This window comes from Poromitra crassiceps, assembly GCF_964638095.1.
Source record: "Poromitra crassiceps genome assembly, chromosome: 6".
Classification (NCBI taxonomy): domain Eukaryota; kingdom Metazoa; phylum Chordata; class Actinopteri; order Beryciformes; family Melamphaidae; genus Poromitra; species Poromitra crassiceps.
This window is the reverse complement of record NC_139627.1, coordinates 7,381,954-7,397,566: the sequence shown is the minus strand read 5'-3', so window position 1 is coordinate 7,397,566 and position 15,613 is coordinate 7,381,954. Positions and strand designations below refer to the sequence as shown.

General features: G+C 46.4%; 1 protein-coding gene across 1 annotated transcript in view; it reads right to left on the bottom strand.

Annotated features, from left to right (window-relative positions):
* cacna1bb (calcium channel, voltage-dependent, N type, alpha 1B subunit, b) overlaps positions 1-15,613 on the bottom strand; it is a gene marked incomplete at both ends in the record, with an annotated part of 257,187 nt that overhangs the window by 60,088 nt on the left and 181,486 nt on the right. The window contains 5 exons of the mRNA XM_083638052.1: positions 3,473-3,556; positions 11,471-11,581; positions 13,394-13,558; positions 14,652-14,853; positions 14,961-15,098. Coding sequence (XP_083494178.1) covers positions 3,473-3,556; positions 11,471-11,581; positions 13,394-13,558; positions 14,652-14,853; positions 14,961-15,098 — 700 coding nt within the window. The remainder of the gene's footprint in view (positions 1-3,472; positions 3,557-11,470; positions 11,582-13,393; positions 13,559-14,651; positions 14,854-14,960; positions 15,099-15,613) is intronic.

Here is a 15,613-nt window from a genome sequence, read left to right as displayed (position 1 = left end):
TCCAGTGTGCAGGGTGTACTAGTAAACTAGTAGGAAATAGTCATGCTGTGTTCCAGTGTGCAGGAAGTGAGGCATTTTCCAGGTACTATGTTGGTAGATGGCGATGCTAGTGCGAATGCGGACTATGGCGGCTGTGTTAACATCGTAGCTATAGAGAGGCAAAGTGAACGTCACTTCCTCCTTCAGCACTGTACCAGAGATTTGCATCCGCATTTATCTTCCCATAGACATTTCGTAAAATGTTTTTAAAGAGTTTTACTGGTTCAAACCAAACGGTTCAGCTAACGCTATAATCGGGAGAGACCATAGAACATTTCACTCGGACCAAAACTTAAAAAATATATATATATATTGTCTTCAAACCCGCATTTTTTAATGTTTTAGTCAGAGACTGAGTGAAATGTTATGCGATGTCTCCTGTTTCTAAATATATCTGTACCATTTGTTTTGAGCCAGTAAAAATATTTTTATAAGCATTTTACTAAATGTCTATGGGAAAATAAATGGCGGATGAAAATCTCTGGTACAGTGCTGAAGCAGGAAGTGACGTTCCACTTTGCCTCTCTATATAGAAGCCTGTTTGCTTTTGTGAGTAGTATTCTACAACAGCTGACACAAACACTTTGATCCCAAACAGCCGACAGTGTCAGGAGTGTTTACTGATTCATAACCACAAGCTTGTTTGTTGTCTGATGTCAGTTACTGTACGAATGAGCAGAGAAGCCGCTGACATGTCAAGTAATCACATAGAGATTTAAGAAGTGAGAATAAAATATATAAACTACAATTATGATTAATAGTACAAATTACAGACGCTAATTAAGAACAAGGTTAAACAAAAAGAACAAGACTAGGCAAGCCTAGTTTAGCCGGACCGGACCCGGACTGCTGCCACTGCAGCAGCACCCGGGCTGGCAAGAAATGTCTCAAGGGCTTACTGTCTGACTGTCTGTCTGTCTGTCTGTCTGTCTGTCTGTATGACTAACTGACTGTCTGACTGTCTGTCTGTCTGTCTGTCTGTATGACTAACTGACTGTCTGTCTGTCTGTATGACTGACTGACTGACTCCTCATTGTTGAAACAGCAACAGTCCGATTCTGGCTTAACTAGGCTTGCTTATCCTGCCACTGCTGCTCAACACTCACACATGTTTCAACAATGGGGAGTCAGCCAGTCAGTCAGCCAGTCAGTCAGTAAGCCCCTGAGACAGTCAGCCAGTCAGTCAGTAAGCCCCTGAGATGTTTCTTGGCTGGCAATGAGACAGAAATACAGTGGGGAATAGGCAAAAACCTGTTAGAAAAACTCCCTTATGTCGGCTAATGATTCAAAAGATGACAGTGATTTTGACAGTTTGCCTGTTCTCCTCAGGCAGCTTGTTCCAAAGCTGAGAAGCACAGATAACAAAGGCCTTTAAAGATCTGAGCAGGTTTGTCAAAGTGAACTTTGGTACCTCGGGTTGTGTAGCTTAACTGAACATCATCTGTTCTCTGTTGCTCTGGTAGAGACGATCTCTCTCTCTGCATTCACTGTCATTCTCTCTCTCTCTCTCTCTCTCTCTCTCTGCATTCACTGCCATTCTCTCTCTCTCTCTCTCTCTCTCTCTCTCTCTCTCTCTGCATTCACTGCCATTCTCTCTCTCTCTCTCTCTCTCTCTGCATTCACTGCCATTCTCTCTCTCTCTCTCTGCATTCACTGCCATTCTCTCTCTCTCTCTGCATTCATAAAAGGTCTGAAAGTCACACTTGCTAATAAAAAGATAAATGGGCAAAGCAGAAAGCTGAATTGCTTCATCAACGTCCTGTCTCATCGATCTTGGGGTTATATCATGGCCAGGAAGCAAGGACAACAAGCCACTTACCGTCTAGAGGGCGGGAGAAGGGGCAGAGGGCAGCAGAGGGCAGCAGAGGGCAGCAGTGGGCAGCAGAGGGCAGCAGAGCGCACAGGCACAGCAGAGGGCAGCAGAGCACACAGGCACAGCAGAGGATGGAAGCACAGTAAAAGCCAAAGACAGAGATCGAAAAGAAGAAGCAGAAAAGACGACAATCACACGAAGAGAAAATCACACAAAGAGAGACAGACTTTGCCACAAAGAATGCCACAAAATATACAGCCAGCAAAGGTGTCAGTGCACAGCCTCCATGATCTTATCCCACTATCTCCTCCAACACAGGTGGACACTAGGCATGGGTCGATTTCCGGTTTTACCGGTTCGGTTCGGTATACGAGCCCAAACCGGTTTGATCACGTGCAAACCGAAAAAACCTATTTTTTTTTTTTTTTTTTTTTTTTTTGCCAGTCCATTCTGATTGCACTATTGTTCGTATTAGCCTCTTCTCAAGTTGCACTAGTAGGCAAAAGTCTTATTTTGTTTATTATGTTGATGTTTGAAGAAAAGTTAAGCTGAATAGTTATGAGAAATAAAAACAGTGTGTTGTTACAGTTAAAAGGTTCTGCTTATTTGTATTCAGTGTTCGTGCTGGTTGGCAGCATACCAGCTTAGAGGTGCATTATCGCCACCAACTGCAGCCGCTTTGATACGTTTTTTTGGGGAATATCGAACCGGTTTCAAAATGTTCAAACCGACCCATGCCTAGGCCCTATATTGTGTGAATTTGTGAGTTTTGAAGTTTATAAGGCAGCTCAGCTGTAAGCCAATCCATTCTGATTGCACTGCTTGTGTTTTTATTAGCCTTTTCTCAAGTTGCACTATAGTGTGCAGAAGTCTTATTTCATTTATTATTTTGATGTTTAGAAGAAAAGTTGAGCTGAATAGTTATGAGAAATAAATACAGGGTGTGTTTGTTACACAGGTGTCCTGCTTCTTTTTATTCAGTATCATTGCTGGTTGACAATACCAGCTTAGAGGTGTATTATCGCTATCAGGTGGACTGAAGTTGCACTACAGACAGTTATGGGCCACACTCGGGAGCCCTGCTTAAAAAAAAAAAAAAAAAAATGTAATTACAAAAAAAAACGGTATACCGGTTCGATCCGGTTTAGACGGCAATATCGAACCGGTTTTAAAATTTTCAAACCGACCCAGCCCTAGTGGACACACCTCCATGATCTGAGGTGGAGGCTTATCCCACTATCTCCTCCAACACAGCCTCCATGATCTTATCCCACTATCTCCTCCAAGATCAGCTTGCTGCTCTATCGGCTTCCCTGGCTCCAATATAATCAGCACCAAGCTCTCTTTAATACCACACATCTGTAATTGCATTAAGGCACGTCCTGTTGAAAAACTGGCTTTAGACGGTACGGTGGCTCAGTGGTGAGTGCTGCGGCCTCACAGCAAGGAGGTCCGGGGTTCAAACCGCGGTCCGTCCCAGGTGCTTTCCGTGTGGAGTTAGCATGTTCTCCCCGTGTTCGTGTGGGTTTCCTCCATGTATGTTAGGGTTAATACTCTAACATTCTAATAACATCACCGTGTGAGAAACAGGTGTCAGGGCACAGCGACCACAGCACTTACCTTAATCTCTGTGACCAAGATGTCTGTTATGCTCCCAAGCACCGTCACAAAGTCAAACACATTCCACGATGCTTTTAGGTAGTTCTGAAAGAGATAAAGAGATAGATAGATAGATTATAGATAGATAGATAGATAGATAGATAGATGATAGATAGATAGATAGATGATAGATAGATAGATAGATAGATAGATAGATGATAGATAGATAGATAGATATATAGATAGATAGATAGATAGATATATAGATAGATAGATAGATAGATATATAGATAGATAGATGATAGATAGATATATAGATAGATAGATATATAGATAGATAGATAGATAGATAGATAGATGATAGATAGATAGATAGATAGATAGATAGATGATAGATAGATATATAGATAGATAGATAGATAGATAGATAGATGATAGATAGATAGATAGATAGATGATAGATAGATATATAGATAGATAGATAGATAGATGATAGATAGATAGATAGATAGATGATAGATAGATATATAGATAGATAGATAGATAGATGATAGATAGATAGATAGATAGATAGATGATAGATAGATAGATAGATATATAGATAGATAGATGATAGATAGATAGATAGATAGATGATAGATAGATATATAGATAGATAGATAGATAGATAGATGATAGATAGATAGATAGATAGATGATAGATAGATATATAGATAGATAGATAGATAGATAGATATATAGATAGATAGATAGATGATAGATAGATAGATAGATAGATAGATAGATAGATAGATGATAGATAGATAGATAGGCAGGCAGAAAGATAATGAGAGATGGAGGGGAGAGAAAAAATGGACTGTGATTAGCATAAAAGGTGTGAAATAGCTTCTCACAGGCTACAGAGCTCAGAGGCCTTTTAAGCCTTTAATGAGACTGCTGTAAAAGTGCCCGTCACAGTTTCAGCTCCATTAAAAGGGCTGTCCACTGTGCGGCTAATTGACAAAAACACCAGTGCATAGCCTACAGGAATGTGGACATAGACTACTATGCACGCACACACACACACACACACGCACACACACACACACACACACACACACAGCATAATATTAACCCTACCCTACGGCATATGGCATGGATCTCTTAGGACATGTCAATCATTCAGATCCCGGAGAGGGTGCAGGTTGTTGCGAGCCGCTTGTAGAGACGCAGCAGCAGAGCTAAGTCTTTGCTCACACCATAGGCAGAACATAGGCAGAACTGAAGCTTGAGGCAGGCTCAAGCTGAACTGACGCTTAACCAGTCACACCAGGAGCAGTCTCTTTTCCTCAGCGCCTCACTCGGCGTGCCTTCAACCTGCCCACTCCCATTGACTTCATGCCTGGCAGCTCGGGTTCAGCGCGCTGCACGCTTGGAAAATAGAACAGAAGCCTGAACGATCTCTTCAGTGTGTGGCGTGCGGCTGGTGTGAACGCTTAACAAGGACACCAAAATGAAACTGCGTGGCTTCGGCGTGGCTTCGGCGTATTGGGTGAATGACCACTAAGCCTTGTAGAGACCCAGCAGCAGCAGAGCTAAGCCTTGTAGAGACGCAGCAGCAGCAGAGCTAAGCCTTGTAGAGACGCAGCAGCAGTACTAACTAAGCCTTGTAGAGACCCAGCAGCAGTACTAACTAAGCCTTGTAGAGACCCTGCAGCAGTACTAACTAAGCCTTGTAGAGACCCTGCAGCAGTACTAACTAAGCCTTGTAGAGACCCAGCAGCAGTACTAACTAAGCCTTGTAGAGACGCAGCAGCAGTACTAACTAAGCCTTGTAGAGACGCAGCAGCAGTACTAACTAAGCCTTGTAGAGACCCTGCAGCAGTACTAACTAAGCCTTGTAGAGACCCAGCAGCAGTACTAACTAAGCCTTGTAGAGACGCAGCAGCAGTACTAACTAAGCCTTGTAGAGACGCAGCAGCAGCAGAGCTAAGCCTTGTAGAGACGCAGCAGCAGTACTAACTAAGCCTTGTAGAGACGCAGCAGCAGAGCTAAGCCTTGTAGAGACGCAGCAGCAGTACTAACTAAGCCTTGCAGAGACGCAGCAGCAGTACTAACTAAGCCTTGTGAGCTACAAAAGCAGGCCGCTTTTGAATGAGTGGGTGACTTGAGGCGTCCGACGCCATGGCATCAGCGAGCAGCGCGATGCCAGTGACCACAGCCACGAGCTAAGCTTAACTTTATGCAAATTAGCAGCAACGCCGCTGAAATAGCAACCAATTGCAGGTCTGGATTTAATTTTCTTCCCACCTATGTACTCAACTTCCTAGCAAATCGGACATAGATATATACTTAAGCAATATATCACGAGAGCTAGTGTGTTGTGATGAATATATCACACTGATAAGCTGTTATCCCACGAGGCCGCAGGCCGAGTGGGATAACAGCTTATCAGTGTGATATATTTCACAACACACGCTGCTCGAGTGCTATATTGCTTTTATAAAAGGGTTCCAAGTATAATAATATAATAATAATAATACTATAAGTCCGACTGGCATTTTATTCTGATAGAGTCAGTTGAAACAATACTGTAAGGCGGGACCTCTAGCAAGAAGATAGACGTGCGGGTGATTTGATTGGATCGTTCTGGAGACTGAAGTCGACATTGGCCAATCCTGGCGCTTGGCTCAGAGCTTTTCCAAAGCCCGACACCAGAGCCGTATGCTGACCAAGTAACGTTACGTCTTATTTAGAAATGCGGGGTTAAGAGTGAGGGCGCGCGAGAGAGGGGTTCAGCCCGCGTCTATTCTTGTACAAATCATCATTTTCTGCGAAGTATTAGTAAAGTTATAAGCGAAGATCGATTCACAAGGATCTGAAAGTTGTCTCCGCCATTTTGTTTTTGAGGTACTTTTAGTAAGAGAGTTGCGCCATCATGCGTCCATAATGACGACTAGTGACCCTCCATACAGCAGATCAGGAGAAAGCTGTTTGTCTCGAGCGCAGCACTGCCATTTAGTAAGAGAGTTGCCATGGTAACCAATAACCCATGGCCATGGGTTATTGAACTCGGTTACTGGAATTATACAATGGCTGTGAACCAATCAGATTGCTTGATTTGAGAGAGCCATTTTATAAATCTATATATACAGTACGTGTATATATACTATATAGCAGGGGTGCCCAAATTATTTCCCATGAAGGGCCAAAACTCAATATGGGTGGAGGGCCGAGGGCCAAAAATAAACATTGTGGAATTACATTAAAATGTACCGTATTGTGTTTTATAGAAAATTAACATTCTAAATCTAAAATAACATTTCAATATAATAATCTTCTTTTTATCTGTTTGGTAATTGTAATAATTTGCAATTGGTTATATATATTTAAAAAAACATCTGCATTTGTGGGGAGCTTAAACATTTAATCAGTAAACACCCAGTTAAAAACAGTTGTATTTTCCACCTTTGTAATCAAGAGAGAAATTTGACTTAATTCACAACTTGAAAAATCTTGGGGGGAATCCCAAATCCGTGGCGGGCCAAAACAAACAGAGCGCGGGCCAAACTTGGCCCGCGGGCCCCAAATTGGTCAGCAGTGCTATATAGGCTATACATGTACAGTATATATCTATGGCAAATCCCCAGCTGTAGTAGTTGTGGCTTCTACCTTTTCAGTCACTTAACGATTTCTCAAAATGCCACTGAGTACAAGTCACACTGAAATGAATTCAAAGGTGAAATCCGTTTCCTGTTCAGTTGCTCGTTTGCTGAGAAATTTGCATTTTCTTCCACGAAAACGACAAACTTCATATATTGGCCACAACCAAACGCTGCTTGAAAGCCCTGCTTCCTACTTGCTGATTCCTGGCGACGACTGTTGAGGGCTGGCAGTGACCTCTGGCCCCCTGGTGCAGTGACCAGGGGCGCTTATGACGCTTGTGGTCTGAGTGTACAGATGATACCAACAGAGACAGGTCCATCTGTTTGCTCCTAACCGCTACTGTAAACAGGTGGAGCTAAGCCACGCGTGAAAAAAGCTATTTGATAAATGGGCCTGGGACATGGGCCAGAGCCAGAGATGAAATGCCTCACCACAGGCCAGACGGCCCCATGTTGGCAGAGCCCCATTTATTCTTTTGTGCTCTCTCTCTCCGTTCATCCCATTCTTCCTTCACTATATTCCACTCTCCATCACCCCTCCCTCCCTCCCTCCCTCCCTCCCTCCATCACCCCTCCCTCCCTCCCTCTCTCCATCCCTCCCTCCCTCACTAACACTTTGCACTCTGACTCACTGCTGCTTCTCTGCCATGCAACACACCCTCTGCTACCCCCGTTTTCAATAACGTGCATAAGACAAAGTTGTGATTGATCAAACGTATAGTTATAGATATATATATATATATATAGTTATCTCTTCGTAATGGTTGGTTGACCTATTCAGGACAATATAAGGAGATGCGGACATGGCAGTAAAAAGAGTCAGGAACGTTCATTTATTCACAGATTGGCTCTTCTAATGCTTTATAGATAAGGCCTGTTGTGAATCGGCCCACGATGGGTTGTCATTTAAAAAAAAGTGGGTCTCCAGAAAAAAAGTTTGAGAAACACAAAGACCTGCTTTCATTTATTTGACATTTAAAGCAGTTTGATGGAGCGATCACTGTCAGTCCGAGCACAAAATCTATTGTCATGCCTGCTCCGCATATCCAAGGAGATTTTCCCCGACATGCGTAATCAGAAGATCAATACTATAGTGTAATATTGAGTGGCGTGTGGAGAGTGCAGAGCAGTGTGTGGAGAGTGCAGAGCAGTGTGTGGAGAGTGCAGAGCAGTGTGTGGAGAGTGCAGAGCAGTGTGTGGAGAGTGCAGAGCAGTGTGTGGAGAGTGCAGAGCAGTGTGTGGAGAGTGCAGAGCAGTGTGTGGAGAGTGCAGAGCAGTGTGTGGAGAGTGCAGGGCAGTGTGTGGAGAGTGCAGAGCAGTGTGTGGAGAGTGCAGAGCAGTGTGTGGAGAGTGCAGAGCAGTGTGTGGAGAGTGCAGAGCAGTGTGTGGAGAGTGCAGAGCAGTGTGTGGAGAGTGCAGAGCAGTGTGTGGAGAGTGCAGAGCAGTGTGTGGAGAGTGCAGAGCAGTGTGTGGAGAGTGCAGAGCAGTGTGTGGAGAGTGCAGAGCAGTGTGTGGAGAGTGCAGAGCAGTGTGTGGAGAGTGCAGAGCAGTGTGTGGAGAGTGCAGAGCAGTGTGTGGAGAGTGCAGAGCAGTGTGTGGAGAGTGCAGAGCAGTGTGTGGAGAGTGCAGAGCAGTGTGTGGAGAGTGCAGAGCAGTGTGTGGAGAGTGCAGAGCAGTGTGTGGAGAGTGCAGAGCAGTGTGTGGAGAGTGCAGAGCAGTGTGTGGAGAGTGCAGAGCAGTGTGAGGAGAGTGCAGAGCAGTGTGAGGAGAGTGCAGAGCAGTGTGTGGAGAGTGCAGAGCAGTGTGTGGAGAGTGCAGAGCAGTGTGTGGAGAGTGCAGAGCAGTGTGTGGAGAGTGCAGAGCAGTGTGTGGAGAGTGCAGAGCAGTGTGTGGAGAGTGCAGGGCAGTGTGTGGAGAGTGCAGAGCAGTGTGTGGAGAGTGCAGAGCAGTGTGTGGAGAGTGCAGAGCAGTGTGTGGAGAGTGCAGAGCAGTGTGTGGAGAGTGCAGAGCAGTGTGTGGAGAGTGCAGAGCAGTGTGTGGAGAGTGCAGAGCAGTGTGTGGAGAGTGCAGAGCAGTGTGTGGAGAGTGCAGAGCAGTGTGTGGAGAGTGCAGAGCAGTGTGTGGAGAGTGCAGAGCAGTGTGTGTGGAGAGTGCAGAGCAGTGTGTGGAGAGTGCAGAGCAGTGTGTGGAGAGTGCAGAGCAGTGTGTGGAGAGTGCAGAGCAGTGTGTGGAGAGTGCAGAGCAGTGTGTGTGGAGAGTGCAGAGCAGTGTGTGGAGAGTGCAGAGCAGTGTGTGGAGAGTGCAGAGCAGTGTGTGTGGAGAGTGCAGAGCAGTGTGTGGAGAGTGCAGAGCAGTGTGTGGAGAGTGCAGAGCAGTGTGTGGAGAGTGCAGAGCAGTGTGTGGAGAGTGCAGAGCAGTGTGTGGAGAGTGCAGAGCAGTGTGTGGAGAGTGCAGAGCAGTGTGTGGAGAGTGCAGAGCAGTGTGTGGAGAGTGCAGAGCAGTGTGTGGAGAGTGCAGAGCAGTGTGTGGAGAGTGCAGAGCAGTGTGTGGAGAGTGCAGAGCAGTGTGTGGAGAGTGCAGAGCAGTGTGTGGAGAGTGCAGAGCAGTGTGTGGAGAGTGCAGAGCAGTGTGTGGAGAGTGCAGAGCAGTGTGTGTGGAGAGTGCAGAGCAGTGTGTGGAGAGTGCAGAGCAGTGTGTGGAGAGTGCAGAGCAGTGTGTGTGGAGAGTGCAGAGCAGTGTGTGTGGAGAGTGCAGAGCAGTGTGTGGAGAGTGCAGAGCAGTGTGTGTGGAGAGTGCAGAGCAGTGTGTGGAGAGTGCAGAGCAGTGTGTGTGGAGAGTGCAGAGCAGTGTGTGGAGAGTGCAGAGCAGTGTGTGGAGAGTGCAGAGCAGTGTGTGGAGAGTGCAGAGCAGTGTGTGGAGAGTGCAGAGCAGTGTGTGGAGAGTGCAGAGCAGTGTGTGGAGAGTGCAGAGCAGTGTGTGGAGAGTGCAGAGCAGTGTGTGGAGAGTGCAGAGCAGTGTGTGTGGAGAGTGCAGAGCAGTGTGTGGAGAGTGCAGAGCAGTGTGTGGAGAGTGCAGAGCAGTGTGTGGAGAGTGCAGAGCAGTGTGTGTGGAGAGTGCAGAGCAGTGTGTGGAGAGTGCAGAGCAGTGTGTGTGGAGAGTGCAGAGCAGTGTGTGGAGAGTGCAGAGCAGTGTGTGGAGAGTGCAGAGCAGTGTGTGGAGAGTGCAGAGCAGTGTGTGGAGAGTGCAGAGCAGTGTGTGGAGAGTGCAGAGCAGTGTGTGGAGAGTGCAGAGCAGTGTGTGGAGAGTGCAGAGCAGTGTGTGGAGAGTGCAGAGCAGCGTGTGTGGAGAGTGCAGAGCAGTGTGTGGAGAGTGCAGAGCAGTGTGTGTGGAGAGTGCAGAGCAGTGTGTGTGGAGAGTGCAGAGCAGTGTGTGGAGAGTGCAGAGCAGTGTGTGGAGAGTGCAGAGCAGTGTGTGGAGAGTGCAGAGCAGTGTGTGGAGAGTGCAGAGCAGTGTGTGGAGAGTGCAGAGCAGTGTGTGGAGAGTGCAGAGCAGTGTGTGGAGAGTGCAGAGCAGTGTGTGGAGAGTGCAGAGCAGTGTGTGGAGAGTGCAGAGCAGTGTGTGGAGAGTGCAGAGCAGTGTGTGGAGAGTGCAGAGCAGTGTGTGGAGAGTGCAGAGCAGTGTGTGGAGAGTGCAGAGCAGTGTGTGGAGAGTGCAGAGCAGTGTGTGGAGAGTGCAGAGCAGTGTGTGGAGAGTGCAGAGCAGTGTGTGGAGAGTGCAGAGCAGTGTGTGGAGAGTGCAGAACAGTGTGTGGAGAGTGCAGAGCAGTGTGTGGAGAGTGCAGAGCAGTGTGTGTGGAGAGTGCAGAGCAGTGTGTGGAGAGTGCAGAGCAGTGTGTGGAGAGTGCAGAGCAGTGTGTGGAGAGTGCAGAGCAGTGTGTGGAGAGTGCAGAGCAGTGTGTGGAGAGTGCAGAGCAGTGTGTGGAGAGTGCAGAGCAGTGTGTGGAGAGTGCAGAGCAGTGTGTGGAGAGTGCAGAGCAGTGTGTGGAGAGTGCAGAGCAGTGTGTGGAGAGTGCAGAGCAGTGTGTGGAGAGTGCAGAGCAGTGTGTGGAGAGTGCAGAGCAGTGTGTGGAGAGTGCAGAGCAGTGTGTGGAGAGTGCAGAGCAGTGTGTGTGGAGAGTGCAGAGCAGTGTGTGGAGAGTGCAGAGCAGTGTGTGGAGAGTGCAGAGCAGTGTGTGGAGAGTGCAGAGCAGTGTGTGGAGAGTGCAGAGCAGTGTGTGGAGAGTGCAGAGCAGTGTGTGGAGAGTGCAGAGCAGTGTGTGGAGAGTGCAGAGCAGTGTGTGGAGAGTGCAGAGCAGTGTGTGGCCTTGACAGCTCACCAGTGGTCCGAAGGCAATAATCTTGAGGATGCACTCCAGTGTGAAGAGGGCTGTGAAGAGGATGTTGAGGTATTTCAGCATGGACTCGTACAGGACTGGTGCTCCGTAGAACTGAGAGGCACAGGAGAAAAAGCACTTATATTGAGTGGATTCAACCCCAAGATGGCATTTTATTATGGCTGCAAATTACATCGCATGACAAGACAGATAGATGTGCATGGTTTTATACACATGACCCTGTAATTAAGCATGACATAATTGGTATCTTTGGAAACCTTTAGATCTTGACTTGAAACATAAAATGAAGTTCTGTGGGTTTGAACAAAGCATGGCTGTGAATCATGCGTTTGTAAAGATGGTCCCACATAACAGACCTCGGGGTTTAAATTTCAAACATTTGTGCTAAGTCCTACAAGAAAAAGAAAAAAAGGGGTAATACTGGTCAAAGTGCCAGGGTAGCAATGCTTCTCTCTGACAGCCAGTAGCGTTAGTTGGCATCTTGTTCTTTTCCCCCGCACTGTAAGTGGATGAGCATCTTGTTCTTTTCCCCCGCACTGTAAGTGGATGAGCATCTTGTTCTTTTCCCCCGCACTGTAAGTGGATGAGCATCTTGTTCTTTTCCCCCGCACTGTAAGTGGATGAGCATCTTGTTCTTTTCCCCCGCACTGTAAGTGGATGAGCAAAGCAACTGCCAAAATAGCAGCACTTCTGTCTGATAGCAGCTAGCATGATTTTCCAGTGTTGACTGTATTTCAGACAGACTGACACTGTTGTCCCAATTGTATCTCTGCCTTAAGAAGTCTGGAGCTTTGGAACATCTGATCTAAATGATTAAACAGTAAAGGATTTATGGAAGATGTATGGAGTAGAATGCTGGACAACTATTACCCAGCCAAAACATGACTTTTCCCAGCTGTGTGGTAGGGCTGTGCAATAAAATCGGTACGGCAATATATCGCAATACTTTTTCTGCGATACTGTGTCGATACAGTATCGATACAGTACCGATAGTGTATCAATACAGTATCGATATGGGATCGATACGGTACCGGTACTGTAACGATACCGTAGCGATATCTTATTCCGCTTTGAAAAAATGGCCCGCTGAAAAAATAACCCCTTGGAAAATTTCCGCTTTGGAAAAAATCGAAAGCAGAAATTTTCCAAGGGGTTATTTTTTTGGGTGGCAATTTTTTCAAACCGCTTATTGTCCTCTTATTATTTTTAATAATAATAAGACAAACTAATAATAAGACAAACTAGATAATCTGATTCCACACACACACACACACACACACACACACACACACACACACACACACACACCGAATATACTGAATATAATAAGATACAGTGAAAGAAATGCTGAAAGTATTCTTTCAGCATTTCTTATTATTATTATTATTTCTTATTTCGGCTTCCCTTCACGTATACTGCAAAGAACACGCACATGAAGGTGTACAAAAGTTGTACATGTAGGCCTACAGGTAGACATTCATTGGAAATAATTATTCTCTGTTGGCAGTATACAGTAGGCTATACATTGTATACCTGCTGCAACACATATTTGAAATATACAGCATTTCGTCCATTCTAAGCTTTAGTACTTTCAAGAGAAAGTCCACCTCAAGTGAAAGTGAACAGGCAGCTATCACTCGTCTGTGACAGACGGTTCTCCATTCGTTAACCTCTTACCAATCCAACATTCATGATGTTTCTCTGTAGTGATTTCAGCCTTCAACATTCATGATGTTTCTCTGTAGTGATTTGAGCCTTCAACATTCATGATGCTTCTCTGTAGTGATTTGAGCCTTCAACATTCATGATGCTTCTCTGTAGTGATTTGAGCCTTCAACATTCACTGATCTGTTTCTCTGTAGTGATTACATGATGTCATGTAATACATGATGAGGAATCACTGACCTTCATCATCAGGACCACTGTGTTGAGGGCGATCATGGTCATGATGGCATACTCGAATTGCGGTGACACCACAAACTTCCACATCTTGTACTGGAAGGACTGCTTGTTCTCTGGCATGTGTCTTGTCAGTGGCTTGGCATTGATGACAAAGTCAATGCAAGCCCTCTGTTTGACATCATCAAGAAAGACAAAGACAATAAAAGAACAAAGAGTGGATTATGTAAGTGATACCAACAAATAATTCATCATTTTAAATCTTATGGGAACGCTCTCTCTCTCTCTGCAATGAATCATCATAGAAGAGAAAAGCATTGGACATCAAATGTACAAACATTCATACAAACATTTCTAAGGGTTTTTCTTATACTGTATCAAAAGAGGAGCCTACAACATAAGGCTCTGTGATCACTGGCCAGTACTTTGTGGTTCTAACCAAGTCCCTCTGAACGTTGCTTTATTCTGTCTGAGGGAGCTGCACGTCATGTTAGATGTCATTTGACTGGGAGTGCTGTTCAGAAATAGACCACCAGGAGGTGCTCTGCTTTGTATTGATGTAGTGACAGACGGCAACACTCATCATGGAAGAGACAAACATGCTACTCCAGGAATAATGGGTCTCAATCACAGGAGAGAGAGAGAGCGAGGGAGGGAGGGAGAGAGAGAGGGAGAAAGAACGAGAGAGAGAGAGAGGGAGAGAGAGAGGGAGAAATAACGAGAGAGAGAGAGAGAGGGAGAGAGAGAGGGAGAGAGAGAGAGGGAGAGAGGGAGGGAGAGAGAGAGAGGGAGAGAGAGAGAGAGAGAGGGAGAGAGAGAGGGAGAGAGAGAGAGAGAGGGAGAGAGGGAGGGAGAGAGAGAGAGAGGGAGCGAGAGAGAGAGGGAGAAAGAACGAGAGAGAGAGAGCGAGCATATGTGTGCTTGTGTGTACATGCATGGATAGCTGCCACAAGTTGTGATGTGGAGAGGCCAGTAAACATGCTAAAGGGCTCTCTCTCTCTCTCGCTCTCTCTCTCTCTCTCTCTCTCTCTCTCTCTCTCTCTCTCTCTCTCTCTCTCTCTCTCTCTCTCTCTCTCTCTCAATTATTGACTTGCCCACAGGCCTGGCCTACAGGCCTCTGGGCCCTGGAGACCTCTGGCAGTGTTCAACTCTCAGCAGAAGCTACTCTGTGGTTCTCCTCTATAGATCTAATGAAGCGCTTGGGCACGTTTCATATGACTCCAGGCATCACACCCAGGACACTCATCACTTTCCACTCTCCCACCTCGTTCTTCTCCAGGCTACACTCCGACATGGCCTTGTCTCCCTGCTCCTGGAAGGTGATGATGATCAAAGCCACGAAGATGTTGACGAAGAAAAAGGGGAACACCACGAAGTAGACCACATAGAAGATAGACGTCTCCATGCGGAAGCCCGGGCTGGGGCCCTGGTCCTCGTAGGTGGCGTCCATCGAGTGCTTCAGGACCCTGGAGGGGCGGAAGGGGTTAACCGTGTAGTAGGGGCTCATACACCAGGAAATACAGTACATGGTAGGCTCTATGCCATAGTGGCATTGTAACTTGGCTTGACTTACATTGGCCAGCCCTCTCCGGTGGAGACGGTGAAGAGTGTGAGGAACGCCCAGAGAACGTTGTCATAGTGGAACTCATACTTCTTCCACTCCCTGGGCTGAGCGGCCACGTCCTCCCGGTCATACTTCAAGAACTGACCTCTGATGGAGGGAGGAAGAGGGAAGAGCACAACACAGACAGGAAGGGGGAGGAAGAGGTCAAAGGACATATAAGGCACAGAGAAAGACAAACGTACGAAAGAGGGAGAGCGGAAAATGAGATATTACGGAAGTCATAATAGTGAGTCAGCATTATACATGTACTGATATTGTACTGTGTATTTTACCTAGTGTGCAGATGCCCTTTTGCCTGTAATATCCACCTTATTTGGAATGCCCTGCTGTCAAATGATTATGGGTGCAAGGTCCGGTAAGGACCAGTACCAGGAACCTGGTCCCGTAAGGACCAGTACCAGGGACCTGGTCCCGTAAGGACCAGTACCAGGGACCTGGTCCGGTCTAGAACATGATAGACTGATTGTTGCAGCTGGCGCATTTCCTCGTTAGACTAGTTTGACGACGTATTCGAGGGAATGTAATCATTTGATCACATCTGCTATTCGTGTTGCTCTTTGAACACCTCGGGGTATTTATACTTATCGGCGAGATGTTTGGCC